Here is an 18,308-nt window from a genome sequence, read left to right on the forward strand (position 1 = left end):
GCGACTTTTTTGACAGCCCTGTGGCGCGGGGCGCGCGTTTGCATGTGAACATGACGCTTGCCACGAAAACGATGGAAGCATTATTCTAGTATGGCTTGTGCAGACATCTAAAGCATATACAGTGTATTTCAATTACAGAGAAATCTATTCATGCGTTTCAAATGAAATAGGCCAAATAGCAGCTCATCTCAGGTCAACAGTATCATGAACCACAAGCCCAACATGACACATAGCAACCCAATCCATGAACTCATCGTGACTTCCGTACAATATAATCAACAGAAACACCTCGTGCAATGCCTTTCCAACGCCTCCAATATATACGCCAATGTGCCACTTTGAGTATCCTCATGACTGTGAGCTCTTTACGACGCTGTCGAATGCTCCATGCTTGATCTCGTTCTTGATTGGTTGCGATTCGGGGCCCCGGGCCTTGACGCTATATACATGGTCGATTTCGTTGATTGTCGAAACTTCGTTCTCATGACCCTCGGGTATCATCTTATGTTTGAGGGTCCAGCCTGCGCGGCGGGCGAGTTCGGCGACGATGACATCGCAGTCTCCGAGGAGATTGATGTCGAAATTTATGTGGTGTATGGGCTGTGACACGTTAGTTTATTGTGTAGAAATGGTGCTTGAGTGTGCCTTACATCTCTCGAAATATAGATCTGCGGCACGTCGCGGGGCAGGAAGTTGGGAATTTCTGACACGGGAGCGACCTTCATGCTCGTGCCCATGACAATGACCAGATCTACCTTGTCTTTGTCGACGTCTTTCAGCCGGTCGAAGAAGTTGTTTGGGAGCGCTTCGCCGAAGAAGGTGATGTCTGGCTTCATGATACCGGGCTGGGGGATATCGTATGCGCCGTCCGACTCGGAGTCCTCGTCACTTGATTTCTTCTTCCTAGGACCACTGCCATTCGACGTCCGTTTGCGCTTCAGGGCTTGGCTTCTGTGCAGCTATCTGCTCAAGACACCGCTTACACTCGGCCGGCTTTTGCGCGCGCACCGAGTCGAAGATGTCTTCACCTGGCACGTTGTGTTTGCATTTCCCGACAAGTTGCAGTCGCCCAAGAGCCGTGGCACTGGATCAACTTGTCCTTCAGTATGCCCGCGTTCGCTTCCACATTGTCGATGTTCTGCGTGTAATTGGTGAGCAGCTTCTCTTTGTCTTGCAGTAGCCGTATGAACTCGTGCGTCGGTGTCCACTTCTCGAGGTCTGGGATGATGTCACCAGCAAGCGCATAGAAGGTCCGCGGGTCTTCGTCGAAGTTGTGAATGTCAAAGACCTGTTCGGGTTCCTCGTAGCCCATTTGCAGCAGCCGCGAGTAGAAACCCGTGTTCTTTGAGCGAAAGTCGGGGATGCCGAGACTCGTTGAGATGCCCGCGCCGGTAATGATCATGATGTTCTTGCGCTCGCGCAGCAGCTTGGCAGCGTCGTCAATTGTCTTGTACTGCTCCAGTCGCGGGCGCTTGTTCAGTTCGCGGTTGATGGCCAGCCCGAGCAGCTGATAGAAGTTGTCGTCGGAGGCGTCTTCCATGAACTTTGGGATCTTGACCCCGAACGCCGTGCACAGCTTGCGGGCCGTCATCTTCTCGTTGGTGATGTTTTCCAAAACAAATTGGCTTGCGCCGACCTCGTGCAGTCGCTGACGCAGCGCCCTTGCCTCTTCTGCAGTGCACGTCTCGGCGGCTGTAGTTCCATGTCAATTGCCATATGTGGCGGCGCATAGTCAAATACGCACCATTTCCAGAGTACTCAAAAGCATCCACCTCGTCGAGGATCTCCTCATACAGGGACGCCGTGTCCCAGACCGCGCCATCGTCGTCGTCGTCTTTGTCAGCAGCAGGCGCATCTTCGTCCTTGGCGTCCAGATGGGCTGTCGCGGACACGCCTTCTGTAGCAGTCCTTTCCGCGCCCATGACAGGCAAAGGGGCGGCGTCGTGGACAGCGACGGGCCCTGAATAGGCGTGGGCAGCCATGTTGTCGTCGCCGCAGTCGCTCAAGATTACTGGTCGAGGTTCAGGGACAGCAATGTGGTCCTACTGTCGCTCTAGAGCCGTTCATCCCTAAACAGGCTAGTGGACCGCTAGACTCGCATCAACGCGCACCCGCATTAATGGGCCGATCCCTGTCACTTGCAAAGTCGGTGCCAGCGACTACTCGAATTCTGAAATCGCCGGAATCCTGTAGGCTGTACCGCACCCGACCCCCGTTTTACACCGGTGTACTTGTGCTCCTCGGAACACTTGGCTTGACGCGCACGAGATGTATACAGGCTCTCATATACCTCCACTCCTCTAGGAATCGGGCATCGCCCACACCTCTTCCAGGGTCAGCACTCGGAGTATGTCGGTCGATCACATCCTCGCGTGGCCCTCGCCAATCTCATGACGAGCCCCATCACGAATGGATGCAGGATCGTGGAAATGCGAATGCGATATGCTGGGTCCCGAGCGTAGCTAGCCGTTAGAGACGCACCTATCTCGAACAAGAGCGAATCATCATCGTTGCCATGAGGGTTTCGGCATACCGACGTAGGCCATCGTGCCGCGACTGGTCGCTTTTTCCTCTCTGCAGCGTGCTTTGCAAGGTATAAGGGACTGCTACTGCCAGACCGCAGTGGGCATCCCTTGGTCTGATATTTCGGTTTTGTCTTATAAATGTCTGCTCAATATCGTGCGGGCTGCGCTCTGGAGCCAGCCCGCTCCTCACCGTCTTTTGGATTTCACAATTTGCATAGACCTGTGCAGCCAGCAGCAGATCTCGTCGTGTTCCGCATGGATCGAACAGATGCCCGGATGCTCGCACCTTGTGACACCACCAGCCAAAGAGGCCCCGCCTCGCAGAGCAGTTTCGAGACTTTGCCTGTCGAGGTCGTCAACCACATCCTCTCGTACCTTGTTTCTCCTCGATCTCGGCTACCAGGACTCACAGAGACTCAGAGCTCACTCGAATTCAATGCCTTGGCAAGGTTGACCTTGAAGAAGAGCGAGGATTTGACCGCCCCCGCCGACAGCGACCGATGGGCCACCAACCTCTTCGAGAACCACACGAATCAACATCCGTTTCATACGCTCTCACTCACGTCGAAACGATGCAACGAGCTGGTGGAAAGTTACTGCGGTCATCTGGTCAGGGCCTGCAACATGTTCAACCTTCCTTTTGCACAGTTCGACAAGTACGGGCCGCAGTCAGTGTGGCCTGACATGAGCGGTATCGTGTACCGGAGGCTGTGGCTTCAGCACGCGCCCAGACACTGTATTTATTGTCATGCTGTTATGGATATATATCCTTTCACGACACTGAAGCGACTTTTGACGAATTGCAAAGCCTGTTTCTACGCCCAGACTCTAGTACGTTGTATCGTGATCGCCCCCAGTACAGGCACTGACCAACGCAGTCTCTCGATGAGATTGAAAGACAGTACCACTTATCACGTGCCACTGTCCTCGCCTCGCCATTCATCAGAGGAACCCAGCACTCGTTCTGGTTCCTGCGCGTCGATGTAGAGGCGGTGGCGTTGCAGCTCTACGGGACCCGAGCCTTCCACGAGGCTCATCAAGAGCAATTTGGCAGGCCATGCTCCATTTGTGCTATCACAAAATTCACGCCTTCTCAGCGGGGCACAAGGCACAAGTCGACCCAGAAGAGCGAACGTCGCATCGTGAACCAAAGGAAGAAGACCCGACGTACACTACGCATTCCTCGTACTCCACTCGACAACGACGCCTATTGAAAATTCGCGTTCTCCCTTCTTCTCTTCTTTGGCGTTGGTCCTCGCTTTTCATGCTGGCAAAATTTATCTTCTCCTTGTGTTTGTCCAGTGCGTATGTAAATGCCCCTTGCTTGGACAGTTCTTTCTTACCACATCTTGCTCTTTTGTCCCTATTCTGTTTAAAGATTCAGCGGCCCCTTCCAACATGTGTTCTCAGCACAATGGATTTACTTAATTGCTGAGTTATAGAAGGGGCAAAACTTTTCGGTCTGTCAAAATACCCCGACTACCAACATTACGTAGTTATGAACCCATCACGATATATGAGCAGTATAGCCTAAGCTTTGCAACACTCAGTAGCTTGACTGAAAGAATCAATGTTCGCTTTTCTGCGATGCAACACCTTCTGTGAAAACATGTCGTGGATGAAGGTAAAACCCATGATGATTGCCTTCATTCGGAAGACCCGAAAAAAGATAGAACCGAACAGCAGTTACGTGAAGTGAAGAGCTGCACTTCGTCATTCAACGACACCAACTGAGTGCCAGCACAGAGCTTTCACCCGTGAACAGCTTTTGGGTCACATGACATCGTGTCCAACTTACAGCCGCGCTGCGACCGCCTTGGATTCTGCCAACTAGCTTCCACGGATAGCTCCACGCTCAGTTCACCTACCAACATCTCCACTCTACACACCACCATGGCAGAGTACTGGAAGTCGACAGTAAGTTATGCATCCACGTTCCTGGCGATCTCAAATGCTAATACAAACAAAGCCTAAATACTGGTGCAAATTCTGCGAAACCTATGTGAAGGACACGAAATTCGAGCGCGGGCAGCACGAAGCCACAGGGCGCCATCAGGGCAACATTCAACGAAGTCTGCGTGGCCTACATCGCGCACAAGAAAATGAACAGCGCGAGAAATCACGGGCGCAAGCCGAGGTCGCAAGACTGAATGGCCTTGTGCCTTCGGAATCCAAAGGCCCTCCCTCTGTCGCAACAGGCTCAGGTGGCCCACCTCCGACATACGAGAAACGAACCGAGAAGAAAGCGACTCTAGAAGACAGGAAGAAGCAATGGGAGCAACTAGCAGCGATGGGCATCACACTACCCGACCAGGCGAGGGGCGATTTGGCGATTGCCGGCGAGTGGAAGACTGTGTCTACGGAGGTCGTGGGCGAGGTGAACGAAGATGGCGAATTCACGAAGGTGGCTCTCAACAAGGGCGTGCGCAAGCGCAAGCTTGATGAAGAGGAGGAGGAGCAGAAAGAGGCGGGAGAGATCATCACGAAGCGCAAAGGCTGGGGCCACACATACAAAAGCTTCCCAGGCAGCAATGGTGGCGAAGACGATGTAGAGAGTCTTTTGGCAAAGAAGAAGCCTCAGGTTGATGCAGCGGAATCTACCGCGGGAGGATCTACTCTGAAGAAGGAAGAAACTCAGGCGGATGATGTTGGTGTTGCGCTGCAGGACATTCCGACGGCAGAAGAAGCGGAAGCGAGTATCAAGAAGGAAGAAGATGCACCAACTGCACCAGCTATTGTTTTCAAGAAACGAAAGAAGGCTGCGAAATGAGCGCAAGCCTTCACGCACCGGAAGAACGAACAAAGGCGTTATATTCCGCGGCGATGTCACAAGGTATCCGCGGCTGGCTCGACGAGACCGCGACAGCATTCAGGCGTCATCACCACCATGATGACATATCTTTCCTAGCCTACACTCGCTGTGCATGTTTGGATGTGTTAGTATTCCATTCACATCTGCAGCGGCGACACGTCATGTGCAGTCTTGCCAGCAACACTCGATCAGCTGATAAAGCGCGGTTGCCTTCAGCTCAGGCAGCACCGCATTTGAGCTGTCGTTCCATGACTCTGGCTATCACCCTACCAATATGAAAAGGGAAGGGAAAGAGAAGGAGAAAGATGTGAGGAGCACTTGGAAACAATGTGGGAGCTGGTGAATTCAATCACGAACATTGATCTACATCTGTCCACGCTTGTGGACAAAACCTAGGAGCATTACAGTAGCCTCGTAGTCAGATTAGAAGTCGAATAAATCGAATGCGAGACCAACATTATATTCCATGCTACGTCAATTTGAGGCCTCAACTTCGAAGCCCACTTATTTGATCGGCGCATGCAACTAAACCTTAAACCCCACCCCTGTCCAAACGTTCGCCAAGCGGCTCATCGCGTCGCCAGCGCTAGACAACTGTCGCGACTCTCAGTGTATTGTACAAGCCATCTACCGTATTACGACCGCTACTTCCGCCGATTCTTGTTGCATTTGCATGGTCGCGTAGTAGCATGCTTCATTTGCCCACCAACCATACGCGACCATGCACCTTATCAAACCGCAGTGGTTGACGCACCCAGGTCAGTTCACCCTCGCGCACAGCGTCGCATTTGCGACTGGTACATGACGAACAACGCATACTGACATGGCATCTTTCCCTAGGCGACCTCAAGGACTTTGAAGTCTACAGCTGTCACGTCTCACCCGATGGATCGCGTCTTGTCACGGCAGCAGGAGGTACGTTCACCCATCATTGCAGAGCTCATGCGCGATGCGCCGTCTTGAATCCCGTGACTGACAACCACCTTGCAGATGGATATGTGCGCATATGGTCTATCGACGCCATTCTTAACTCCCACGACCCCGAATACAAGAAGCCGAAGCAGCTAGCCGCTGTTAGCCACCACTCGGGCACCATCCACGCAGTCCGCTTCTCTTCCAACGGCAAATACCTGGCATCTGGCGCAGACGACAAGATAGTGTGTGTTTACGCACTCGATCCTAATGCGCCGACACATGCAGCGTTTGGTGGGTACATCAGGTGCAGAGTGATGGGACAACCGCTGACAGAAGGGTACAGGGACGAACGAAGCTCCACCCGTGGAGAATTGGCGCGTCATTCGCCGTCTGATAGGTCACGACAACGATGTGCAGGATCTCGGTTGGTCAGCAGATTCGTCGATCCTAGTTTCGGTGGGCTTGGACTCGAAAGTGGTGGTCTGGTCGGGACACTCGTTCGAAAAGCTGAAGACGCTATCGAACCACCAAAGTCACGTCAAGGGAATTACCTTCGATCCGGCGAACAAATACTTCGCAACTGCAAGCGACGACCGCACTATCAAAGTCTACCGATTCAACTCCCCGCCACCAAATGCTACGCAACAAGACCAGGTCAACAACTTCGTCCTCGAGCACACAATCACCACCCCTTTCCTCACCTCGCCCCTCACCACATACTTTCGCCGCTGCTCCTGGTCGCCCGACGGTGCACATATTGCGGCAGCGAACGCCACCAACGGCCCGGTCAGCTCGGTCGCCATCCTGGATCGCGGTACCTGGGATGGCCAACCAAGCCAGACCAGTTTGATCGGCCATGAAGGACCGGTCGAAGTCACGGCCTTTTCGCCTCGACTCTTTTACCAGCAACAGCCTCGGGTCGAGCACGATGGAAATATCCACCAGCCCACGGTCACAGTCGTTGCCTGCGCCGGACAAGACAAGTGCCTGAGCATTTGGAACACGGTCCTTGCTAGGCCGTTCATGATGACTCAAGAACTAGCAGCTAAGTCTATTACGGACATGGCATGGGCACCCGATGGCGAGAAGTTATTTGCAACGAGCCTGGATGGAGGCATATTGACTATGGTCTTCGAGCCGGGAGAGTTGGGTTTCCCCGCGTCATTGGCGGAGAACGAGAAAACTTTGTCCAAGTTTGGTGCTGGCCGAAGAGTTGGTATCATCGAGGGCACTGACGCTCTTTTGCTAGAAGAGAGCAGCAAAAGTGGAGAGCTCAAGGGTGTCCAAGGTAGGATGGGTGCACTCATGGGCGATGGTGGTGCAGTCCAGCCTCCCATCACAAATGGCGCCAATGGCATTGTCCCCTCAACGACTCTCACCAATGGCTCAAGTTCGACCGCACCTGCAGCAGCACCAGCTCCCGCACCAGCTCCCGCGCCAGCTCCCGCGCCAGCTCCCGCGCCAGCCGAGCCACCTGTAGATCAGAGAGTTGAGAAGCTGAAGCAAAGGGTTACGGTCACCAAAGAAGGCAAGAAGCGCATAGCACCTATGCTCGTCTCGTCATCATCTGGTGTTGGCACATCATCACTGCCTCAGACGCAACTCATCTCCGCGAAAACAACATCTGGAGCGAGGAGCGACAACCCACACAACATACTGGATCTTTCAAAGCCATACGATGGTTTCCCAAAAGGTGGACTCGCATCAATGCTGATTGGCAACAAGAGGAAGTTTGCTGAAATTGAGGGTGACGAGGACCGACAGGTCGAGCGAAGGTTAGCTGCTTCGGTGCGGCCTGGCGGAGCTGCTGTGGTATTGAACAGCGAAAGTGGTCTCATCCCTCCAGCGGCTGCAGCCTCGAAGAGCAACGATGTAGCCGAGCCATCCAAGGTTTTGCGGCCGGCGATTATCAGCCCCTCCTTGAGTGTGAGCCAGGTACGGTTGGCTGTGCCAAAGGTACGCAGCGTCATCACTCGAACCGCGGACGGAAGCGAGCCACAGCGCAATGGCGTAGACGCCAATACAGGTAAAGCGGAGATACCGGATACTGTCATGCTCGAGGCGCGTAATGCAACCGGACATTCACGAACCGGACGGGCACAAGATCACGACCCCGCAAAAATTAGTTGTACAAGCAAAGGACAGCCTCTATGGCAAGACTTTCTACCAAAATCAGTGTTACTGGTCACTGGCAACACAAACTTTTTTGCAGCGGCATGCGAAGATGGATCGATCTATGCTTGGTCGCCAGCAGGTCGACGGACACTGAACGCTATGGTTCTGGACGCACAACCTGTCATCATGGACTGCAGAGGCTGGTGGCTAATGTGCATATCCGCAGTCGGGATGTGCCACATCTGGAACCTCAAGACGATGTCAGCACCACACCCACCGATATCTTTGGCACCTATACTCGACATCGCCGCGCATACTCAAGGACCCCATCTTACAAGATCGCCTGGCATCGTCTTTGCTCGACTCAACTCTGCAGGCTGTATTGTGGTTGCAATGTCAAATGGTGAGGGTTACGTGTACAATTCCAGCATGTACATCTGGCAGAGGATCTCGGAACCTTGGTGGTCCGTTGGCAGCCAATACTGGAACACCACAGATTCATCAGTCAGCAACATCAGATCTAGTCAGGACAAGGCAGCACCGAAAGAGAAGGATGATCAAGTTTCGATCGAGAACATATCGGCAGGCATTATACCAGCACTCGAGCGCAACACCACGAACCAGTTTCTTTTGCAGGGCCGCGCATTCTACTTGCAAAGACTTATCAAGGCACTCATTTCTGCCGAAGGTTATGAGACCTTTGAGAGCTCTGTTAGTGTGGCGCATCTCGAGAATCGTGTCGCTGCTGCGAAGACACTCGGCGCGAGGGAAGAGTTCAAGATATACCTTAGCATGTATGTCAAGCGCTTGGGAGCTGAAGGTTTGAAGGGTAAGATAGAGGAGCTGCTACGAAGCCTGACAGGCGACCTCATCGTTGAGGAAGATGAGGAAAGTGGAGAGCAACAAGAGGAAATTATCTGTGGTTGGAAAAGAGAAGAACTGCTCAAGGAGGCCGTCCTGATCCTCGGTAAGCACAACGTACTCAACCCACGACCTTCGAATAACGCACTAACATGATCTCCAGGTAAACATCGCGACCTTCAGCGCATCACCGTCCCATATGCACGCCTACTCGGCATCGTCACCGAGGACCAGCGCCAGGACGAACAGGCTATGATCACTGACATGTAGAATACCCATCTTTTTCAAACATTTGTATCAAAAAGCATTATTCAGCGTCAAGTGTCGGATACTACTGGGCGCATAGCGGTTGGGTCGGGTACATTCTGGGTCTTGAGCATGAAATGGATATAGCATGTAATTGTAGCGATGGTGTGTCTTTATCGGCTATCTAGAGCCATGGTTCAAGGCATGATGTCCGTTTGACGGCGCTTTGATACATGGTGTCACTTCGAATAAAGTGTTAGAAGTTTGCAAGGAGATCCTGAGATGTGTAAGCACGTGACTTGGTACCGCGCTATCCGGCGCTAAGGGAGCAAGTGTAGCTGATCTTCATTTACCAAAGCAACAGCCAACACGCTCACTTCTCTAAGACGTTTTTGCGTTGCAGTTACTACTATACCTAGGTATGTACATTATCTTCTTACTCGGCCTCATAAAGCCTTACCAGCACACAACTGCAAACACACATCCTAACATTATGACTGGTCCAGCGCGCGTTTCGCCGCGTTACAGATTTAGCGCCCGCGCCACAGCCAACAGTAGGACAAATCAACAAGTGGCTAGCAAGTTTCCTTGGACCCTTTGTCGATCCACCCCCTTGTTTCGCAGCGACGTTGGTCGCCAAAATGCCTTAATTTAGAAGTGAGGGATGAGACCTTGCGCTGATGATGACATAGGGAGGCTGTGCGCGAGAGTTGGCCTTGCTTTCGTACAACTCACTCACTCACTCACTGTCCTAGACTGATCTCCAAACCATACGCAACGGGACGGAACGCTGTTGCATGTGCGACTTTTCCTTTCAAGATACGATACTCAGTTATCCGACGCGACAACTCAGCAACCATGGTTTTCAACTGCACCGAAGTGCCTGCGTCGACGCAGACCGACGCGGGCGTCGCAGGCGCAGGCACACTTCTTTCTTTCATTATCACAAACTTCATCTCTTTCCTACTATCTGGCACCATCATTCTACTCGGCCTGCGAAAGTCGACATCCGCGCCAATTGCCCGCAAACTCCTCCAGTCCTTCTCCGATCAACAGATCCTCACTGGCATCGGCATCCAGAGCGTCGGCCTAGCCAAGATGAAGACAATGGTCCCATACCACTTCTTCATCATCTGGCTCCTCTCACTACTATCCACGGCAACGAACCTCGTAACCCTCCTGGCCCTGGTTAACGACTTCAAGCGAGATTGGGTGCTCCGGTGGATCCGGCAGATCCTCATGGCCATCAACATGTTCCTCGGCATCCTCTCGGGTATTTTCATCCTGCAGACTGTGTTGAAGAATCTGGAGCCCAGGCTGCCTATTGCGTGTGTCTGGGAGGTCGAAGGTCGCGGCAAGTCGAGCAATGCTGCGACGTCCGTTGCTGGCACTATCGCTGTTATCGCGGGCCAGGTCATTGTCTTCATCTTATCGACTCTGTACTTGCATGCACGCCAGTATCCCAAGTGGATGAAGGCCGTGCAAGTCGTCTGCCTGATCGCCCTGCTCGCCATGGGTACCGGCGCCACCGTACGCGTCGTCATGGAGTCTCAAGCATTCGGATCGCCGCCTGAATCTGTGAATCTTGTGGGCCCTAGTGAAGGCAAATGGAGCTTTGGACAGCTCGTGCCTTTGTTGTTGTTGGCCCTGCCTATTATCAGCACGGTGGAAATCATGCGTGGCGAGACGCGGACGCCACCAAGCCGCGTTGATGAAGACAGCCAGCCACTTTTCGCTGGCGGTAATGATATGGAGTTTCAGTTCCAGCCGAATCCGATGCTGGGGAGCAACAGCAATTTGTTTAGGAAATAGAGGGCATGAGGAGATGGGGTGTGGCGCTGAACGCATTAAGGGAGGAAAACTGTGATACCAATTGAATGCATTTTCTTTCTTACGACTATTTGTGTGCCTGTCGCTGAAGCAGCGACCGTTTGTATCAAGATTTGAGTTGTCTGGGAGCAAGACAGATTTCAACATGCATCTGGTCGGATCTCTGCCTATGCAAAAGACCAAATTGCCATGATCATTTTGATCCGATCCTATATGGATATATGCCGACCCATCAACTGCCAGCATTCCACCTAATCATCCTTCTCGAGCCACGGCTTGCACGCATCATACAACTTCGGCAGCGCGGGATCATAGGCCAAGAACCGTTGGAACACATCCTCATCCAAACGCTTGATCATATGCATCATCCCCACGAAGATGAAATCCGCATACGACACTGCAACATGTTAGCATGCATCATTCAGACACATAGGACACAAACTCACCGGTCTCCCCAAGAAAATATGGCCCACCACTCTCCTCTAACCACCCCACAGCCTCCAAAACCGGTACCCTCGCCTCCTCCCACTTCTCTCCCGTCGCCATCGTCTCCTCAACCTCCACCAAACTCATCCCAAACCGCTCTTTCCGCGTCTCATTGAAGTACACCGCCGACCGTTCATTCAGCACCCTTTTTGGCACCTTCGGTATAACAAAGCCTGTCAACGGCTTCATTATATTAGCAATCTGGTCGCGCACTTTCAGCACAATCGGGTCATCCAGACGCAGCGACGGGCTGGGATGGATCTCTTCGAGTTTGTGCGCAATCGGCCACGAGTCCATCATGTGCGTGCCATCAGGCATTGTTATCGTGGGAATGGCGTAGTCGGTCTTGTAGTCCGGGGCGGAGCGGTCGTTGGGCGGGATTCCGAGGGAGGAGAGTTGGGGGGCGAGGTCTGGGTATTCGATCCAGGAGGTAGTGTAGGGGATTTGCTTGAAGTTGAGGATCATGCGGGCTGGGTGTGTCAATGTTAGTGGGAATTTGGGGTGTGGGATCGGGGGTGTGGGTAACTTTTCCATGGGTTGAGGGACCAGGCGGTGCCTTGTTTGCTTGGGAGGTCGTAGAAGATGATTTGAGAAGACATTATGGAACGCGGATGGAGTTGTTAATTGTGTACGAGAGCTGGTTGCTTGTGGGAAAGTTGCATGGGGATTGTGTAATTGTGAGTAGCTGATTCAATATGAAGCTGTTCTTCCAAAGTTGATATATACGGGCATCACGCCCTAGCAAACGACACTTCCGCGCCCGAGAGCTTTCAGGTGCGATTGGTAGGTGCATTTGTCATCAGCTCTGTGAATTCCAGAGACCTAGCGCCATGTTACAGCCATCAAGAAATGTCAGAGTCGCACAGATCGCTAAGTTCAAAACTTGCATCAGCTGTTGATTGCAAATGGTGATGTTGAAAAAGCGGCCGCGGACATGGCCCAGGTGCGCGTGCGCAATCCCCCTTCCCGTCTCCCGCTTACGCCTTCTTCGCCCTCCCGACAAACCTCAAGGTGAAGAGCTTATCTACACAGCATGCTCAGTCCGACCGCAGTCATCGCACAAACTAGCTGGGTGGGTCGACATGTCCGCATGCACTGCCCCTCTTTGGACCACCTTGAGTTCCTGTCAACTAGCACATGCTGCAAGATCCCGCTTCAGCCCCCATATTGGTTCCCCGACCTAGCCTCAGCTGGTCTAGACAGCTCACACATTTACTGAATTCTCATAGTCAGAGTCGTTCCAGCGAATAGGCCATCGCTCAACAATGGCAGTTACTAAAATAGTCTCGCTCGTCGATTGGCAGAGGAGGTTGGTCTTGGAAGATCAGCCTTACCGGAGTGTATAAGGCGTCCCATCATGCACATTGTGAAATGTTGGAGAGTACGGGTGAGGGTGTACAAATGTTTGCTGCGAGATCACAGCATTCTGCTGGGCATACAGTCCTTGTCTTGCTCGAAGCACGAATTTGTTTGCGCGTTCTGACACAGATATCAGACTAATCCTCATCCATTTGCACGAAGTTTCGATGCTGGTGCAGACACACCTTGCATTTCAGCCCCCAATTCGGCGCCGCGCGGGCCAGCAGACAAGGCTGAAAACTAATCTTTAAGAGAACGATATCTCACGTTGTGGTTCTGTCAACGCTTCTTCAATATCTTCTGCCCACTATGAGCACTTCCTGAGCTCTACATTTCCTGCCGAGCGCGATAAGGCAGCGACACGACTCTAGCTTCTCTCTAGTATAAACGACACATCATCCAGGCAGCAGAAGCCGTTTCTCACGAACCGCGCCTTGGAGAAAACACATTGGAGCATTACCGGATCTCGAGAAGCATGGAACCAATACGGAAGGTCAGTGGTCAATCTGACACCCAACCTTTAAGCTCGCCTATATCGCCTTTCGAAGATGTGGAAACAGCCTACGATAGCGGCGACCTAGGGATGCAATATAACGATGCCTCGAACTACTCACCCCTCGCGACGCCAGATTCTGTTATAGAAGCAAGGAGAGGTAGCTACACATATCTCAACACACCCACCTCAACCTTTGAAACGGATCAGAACTCGGATAAGGAGTCGTTGGTGGGCGACCAATTCCAAAGTCACAGGGGTCACCACGTCAAGCGCTTCGACCACAACGAATCCCGCATGAAGCTTCTCCGGATAGGTGGATCAAAGCTCCTAATCACGATGCTATTCAGCGCGTTGATGTGTGTCTGTCTGAGATCATGGGAGGGCTTCAGGCACCAACATACCGTTTTGTCGAAGATTGATGTGCGAATATTCAACGCCATAATGATCGGTCTTTCCCTCTGTCTGGGCCTGAACCTCTTGTCTTCTCTCAAACACTACGCGAACACATTTCGGTGGTCGTTCCTGGCCAGGAGATACGTCAGCCTGGAGACATTCGATCTCATTCTACATGCGAGCTCGCTCGTCAAAGTCACCAAACTCATGATCATCTCAATGCCGGGCATCCGCAGGCAAAAACACCTACATAAATTACCTTGGTTCAAAGATGCTAGGAATGACGGCACGAAGTGGATGTGGCTTGTATGCGCTCTTTGGCTCTCCATCAACATTGGATCTCAGGTTTTGGTTGCCTTACTATCGCTGTTTTGGCCTGTGGAGAACTCGCTCACTCCACTCATGTCGCCTGGCAATGTGACCGTAGCAGACTTGACGACATGGTACGTTGGTCCCAAGGCGAAAACGAACGCTACTGCCATGGAGACCGCCTGGCAATTTGGGATGGAAGCACAGGTCTATTTTGAGTATCCCATAAACGAGACTATGACAGACCTCTCTTCATTGCCAGGAACGCCATTATACCACAATGGCACCTCATGGGAGTATCGCTTTTTCAATCGGAACCCCCAACAACAGTATACCAGCTATATCCTTAGCGAACGCAAGATTCACGCATCTACAACTTGCGAACAGCTTCAGGTCGATGGAAACGTCCGAACAGATGAGGATGGGATCCTCTTCATCAAAGGCAAGGCAGATGGACAGGACTGGACAATGTACAATATTCCGGAGCAGGCCGCAGGATCCATAACGTGGATGGCCTCGGTTGATGCACACTGCGGTTCGCGATGCACCAACTTTACTATCCTACAGAACAAGGACAAAGCAAACATCCCCGGGTCATCATTATTCATGTGCAACAGCACCCTGTCACACGTAACTCCAGCACATGGCAAATACGACATCAGCGGCCTAACCCACGACGACGAAAAGTCCGTCTATGGGAGCGACGCATTCGCCCGAATCGCTGCGGGCGCTATCGGCTGGACAGGAATCGCTTGGAACGACTGGAAAACTCTCCAATCACGCACATATACACAAGGCTCGGAATGGTCGCCCACAACTGTCGTAACAACCGATGACGTCGCGAGGATGCTCTCGCGCTTCACCATCGGCGCCGTAGCTGCCTTCGACGACCACGGGATCCGCTACAACGTTCGCAATCAACAAACCGTCCCCACGCAAGGCCAGCAACTAGACGTCGACTGGTTCTGGATCAGCGTCATACTCAGTAGTATCTGCGGCATACAGCTCATCGCCTTGATTCTGATGGTCGCTTTCGCAAACCGCGCGATTGTGCGCGACGAGAGCTTCTTCAGCATGGCTATGCTGCTGAGCCCCGTAGTTTCGAAAATCGGACCGAGCGGGATGAATTTGAGTGGTGCAGAGATCAAGGAGCATAGAAAGTTGATGTGGAAGAAGATCCGGTATGATTATAGGGAGGGCAAGGATGGGGGGCCGAATCAGGTGGATATTTTCTTCGAAGGGAAGGATCAGAGAGAGGGGAGGAAGAGTTGGGCGCCGGGGTCGTATTCTTGAGTGGCGTCCGATCATGTCGCAGAAGAAGTAAGAGACGGCAACTTCGCAATCCCGCACTTCTGGAACATCGGAAAGGACAGGTTTAATGAGTGGAGCGTTACCCGATTGATAGGATTTCATTTCTTTGAGCTTAGCGATCTTTATGATGGATAATGTTTAGATATGGCGGCAAATTACATACGGTTTACAGAGCGTCTCCAACACTTACAAGTGCCCTCCTCTGACTGTCAGCGGCACTTCGGTTCGCCGTAGTATATACACCCAGTGCGAAATTTTCGGCTTATACGTCACCGTACCTGTGGCATTTACAACCTTCTCTTGCTTCTCCTCACTCTCTATCTCTTCCTTACTGACCAGTTTCCAAAGCATCCCGGTATCCGGAAATCCAGACACGTGGGGTCTTGACGAATACAAGCCATCAACAAATGGAAAGCGATCACTGGAATAGGACAGTGCAACCCAGCGTGCTCCAGGCTTAGTCGCATATGCTAGGTGCACGGCCAAAATGTGCAATGGATGCACTGGTTCGGGTGTCTCGTGTAAACTTAGGTCCAGTGGAGTGTCGGACGGGATGTCGATGGGATAGGGAAGGGGTAATCTAACGTCGTCTATACAGGCTATGCAATCTGATGTTGACTTGTCTACTATTACGGAATAGGCTTGAGGCTTGAAGACTGCCAGGACGGATTTGTGATCGAGTAGATCCACAGCATCCCAGCGCATAGATGTGCCAGCACCACCATTAATGCTCTGGCTGTCCTCGAAGCGATCGTTCCGGTCAAGTTCCTTTTCACGTCTTCGTCCTAGATCAATGGCAACGTGCGAGTAGTCGACGTTGTGGATTTGATGCGGCGATTTGGTGACGGTGCGGAGATGGTAGGAGAGCATGGAGGTGCCGCAGCCAATGTGAAGAAGTTTTGGCTCGTCTTCAGTACTACTGCTCAATGCATCCTTGAGAAACGGGTCTATTACATGTGGTGCTCCTAGCCACTCGAATGGTTCGACCTCGGATGTGAAGCGCTTATTCCAGTATTCTTGCGACCCGTACGATGGTGGCATGTCGACCTGAGATCCGGAGGTTAGGTCCATGTTTCTGGCTGGTTCTGTGATTAGCACTATTACCTGCTTATCTGGCTCTGATGATGATCAAATTACGTCGAAAATTCCTCGATTCTATGATTCTATGTCTCTGTGTAGTTGTGACAAAAAAGCACGCGGTGAAAACGCGACTGCACGTGCCGGCCCGATCTTCCTCCGATCTTCTTCAAGATCTTCGTTTCCAACCATCGGACTCCCGCATTTGCGCCGCACCACCGTCGTCGAATTTCAGCACCATGGCGTCTGTCCAGTCTCTCCAATCGATACCACGCTTTCTATTGCCCCGCGGCACATCCCTCCTGCGACCGCAAACACGCTTCCTGCTCCAAAACCCCGCCCTCATCCGCCATGCATCCACTCCCGCCAAAGGCCTCTCAGCCGAATTCCTGAAAAGAAGACAAGCACAGCAACAAAAAGCACCACCAGTAATACCCCAGCCCGACAAATACCGCGCACCCTCCCACAGCGCACGCAAACCGAATCGAAATCTCGAGAACAAAATCTATGGCGCACCACCATCAGAAGAAGACAAGAAACGCATGGCGACGAAAAAGTACCCCAACATGATGTCACCAGAAGGCACCTTCTCACACTGGTTTCTTCATAAAAAATCAATCCATCTTTACATAACACTGGTACTTGCATCATCCGCACCTTCCCATACCCCGTCCTAACAACCCCCACAGGGCATTCTCGTTTCCCTAGCAATAGCAGCGTTCTACATGGACTTCATGTCCAAAACAGTCTACGCAGAACTCGTGCCCACGCGCAAGGACTTCCTGCGCCACCCGTACGACTCGATCAATCGCTTCCTCGAGGTCTACAAAATGCACATGGAACAGTTGTCGCAGGTGTACACGGAGCAGCGACTGCGAAAGGTCGAGGAAGTCGAGAAGAGGAAGCAGTACCGGTTGGAGAGACAGCGGGAGGCGGAGGAGAGGGGCGAGGAGTATGTGGAGGATCCGAGGTATTATGTTGGTGAGGATGGAATTCGGCGGAGGAGGGTTAAGAAGTGGTTTGGGATTTGGGAGTGAGAGGGGGTTGGTAGGAAGAGGAGACTCGCTGGGCGTGAGGAGATGTGGAGATGTGCTGTATATTATGGGGTTGAAGATGCAGTGGTGCGTGGTGGTGGAAGAAATATGATATCCACTCTGGCATTGATGCATTGCGCATGGTTTGATATTTGTACGAATACTCAAATACATCCTTCACGGTCCGTCCGACGTTTATCGTTTCCCGTGAACGCTTCTTTCAACAGCAGCTTCAAAGGCTACTCATTATTTGTTAGACGTTTGAGCCTGGTCAGTCATTGCAGTACAGCCAATTATTTTCGACATACTAAGTACAGCGGATTTGACATATAGCTGTCTCATTGATTATATCAATCTCATTCACGGCTACCAGAGTCAGGTGTAGTAGTCTTGTCAATAGTACCTACATCCTGCCTTCTCATCTCAATCGCCTCTAGCACACTTACCACCAGCGACACGATGGCGCACCAAACCAGTTCAGCCATATCTGAATAGTTTTGCATGTTTCAATTTGAGGTTTTCTCGCTTTCTCGATACTG

General features: G+C 52.1%; 10 protein-coding genes across 10 annotated transcripts; 7 read left to right on the forward strand and 3 right to left on the reverse strand.

Moving 5' to 3' along the window:
- Positions 1–109: 109 nt before the first annotated feature.
- Positions 110–1,982, reverse strand: SNOG_06735 (hypothetical protein; the record flags this gene model as incomplete). Its single annotated transcript, XM_001797046.1, has 5 exons — positions 110–600; positions 651–951; positions 977–1,028; positions 1,057–1,692; positions 1,745–1,982. The coding sequence occupies 5 exons, from the start codon at positions 1,980–1,982 to the stop codon at positions 349–351; spliced, it is 1,479 nt and encodes a 492-aa protein (XP_001797098.1). The 3' UTR covers positions 110–348.
- A 681-nt stretch (positions 1,983–2,663) lies between these two features.
- SNOG_06736 (hypothetical protein) lies at positions 2,664–4,090 on the forward strand (the record flags this gene model as incomplete). The annotated part of the gene is made up of 2 exons (XM_001797047.1): positions 2,664–3,356; positions 3,404–4,090. 2 exons carry the CDS (start codon positions 2,664–2,666, stop codon positions 3,737–3,739), a joined length of 1,029 nt encoding a protein of 342 aa, XP_001797099.1. The 3' UTR covers positions 3,740–4,090.
- A 328-nt stretch (positions 4,091–4,418) lies between these two features.
- On the forward strand, positions 4,419–5,295 carry SNOG_06737 (hypothetical protein; the record flags this gene model as incomplete). Its single annotated transcript, XM_001797048.1, has 2 exons — positions 4,419–4,442; positions 4,495–5,295. 2 exons carry the CDS (start codon positions 4,419–4,421, stop codon positions 5,293–5,295), a joined length of 825 nt encoding a protein of 274 aa, XP_001797100.1.
- A 763-nt stretch (positions 5,296–6,058) lies between these two features.
- On the forward strand, positions 6,059–9,498 carry SNOG_06738 (hypothetical protein; the record flags this gene model as incomplete). Its single annotated transcript, XM_001797049.1, has 6 exons — positions 6,059–6,134; positions 6,178–6,252; positions 6,328–6,494; positions 6,586–8,278; positions 8,465–9,334; positions 9,392–9,498. 6 exons carry the CDS (start codon positions 6,059–6,061, stop codon positions 9,496–9,498), a joined length of 2,988 nt encoding a protein of 995 aa, XP_001797101.1.
- Positions 9,499–10,332: 834 nt separating this feature from the next.
- SNOG_06739 (hypothetical protein) lies at positions 10,333–11,286 on the forward strand (the record flags this gene model as incomplete). Its single annotated transcript, XM_001797050.1, has 1 exon — positions 10,333–11,286. The coding sequence occupies one exon, from the start codon at positions 10,333–10,335 to the stop codon at positions 11,284–11,286; it is 954 nt and encodes a 317-aa protein (XP_001797102.1).
- A 269-nt stretch (positions 11,287–11,555) lies between these two features.
- Positions 11,556–12,255, reverse strand: SNOG_06740 (hypothetical protein; the record flags this gene model as incomplete). The annotated part of the gene is made up of 2 exons (XM_001797051.1): positions 11,556–11,701; positions 11,751–12,255. The coding sequence occupies 2 exons, from the start codon at positions 12,253–12,255 to the stop codon at positions 11,556–11,558; spliced, it is 651 nt and encodes a 216-aa protein (XP_001797103.1).
- Positions 12,256–12,724: 469 nt separating this feature from the next.
- SNOG_06741 (hypothetical protein) lies at positions 12,725–13,009 on the forward strand (the record flags this gene model as incomplete). Its single annotated transcript, XM_001797052.1, has 2 exons — positions 12,725–12,801; positions 12,823–13,009. 2 exons carry the CDS (start codon positions 12,725–12,727, stop codon positions 13,007–13,009), a joined length of 264 nt encoding a protein of 87 aa, XP_001797104.1.
- Positions 13,010–14,086: 1,077 nt separating this feature from the next.
- SNOG_06742 (hypothetical protein) lies at positions 14,087–15,640 on the forward strand (the record flags this gene model as incomplete). Its single annotated transcript, XM_001797053.1, has 1 exon — positions 14,087–15,640. One exon carries the CDS (start codon positions 14,087–14,089, stop codon positions 15,638–15,640), a length of 1,554 nt encoding a protein of 517 aa, XP_001797105.1.
- A 204-nt stretch (positions 15,641–15,844) lies between these two features.
- On the reverse strand, positions 15,845–16,729 carry SNOG_06743 (hypothetical protein; the record flags this gene model as incomplete). The annotated part of the gene is made up of 1 exon (XM_001797054.1): positions 15,845–16,729. The coding sequence occupies one exon, from the start codon at positions 16,727–16,729 to the stop codon at positions 15,845–15,847; it is 885 nt and encodes a 294-aa protein (XP_001797106.1).
- A 731-nt stretch (positions 16,730–17,460) lies between these two features.
- On the forward strand, positions 17,461–17,772 carry SNOG_06744 (hypothetical protein; the record flags this gene model as incomplete). The annotated part of the gene is made up of 1 exon (XM_001797055.1): positions 17,461–17,772. One exon carries the CDS (start codon positions 17,461–17,463, stop codon positions 17,770–17,772), a length of 312 nt encoding a protein of 103 aa, XP_001797107.1.
- Positions 17,773–18,308: the final 536 nt, after the last annotated feature.

The sequence above is a fragment of the Parastagonospora nodorum genome, assembly GCF_000146915.1.
Source record: "Parastagonospora nodorum SN15 chromosome Unknown scaffold_10, whole genome shotgun sequence".
NCBI classification, from domain to species: Eukaryota; Fungi; Ascomycota; class Dothideomycetes; order Pleosporales; family Phaeosphaeriaceae; genus Parastagonospora; species Parastagonospora nodorum.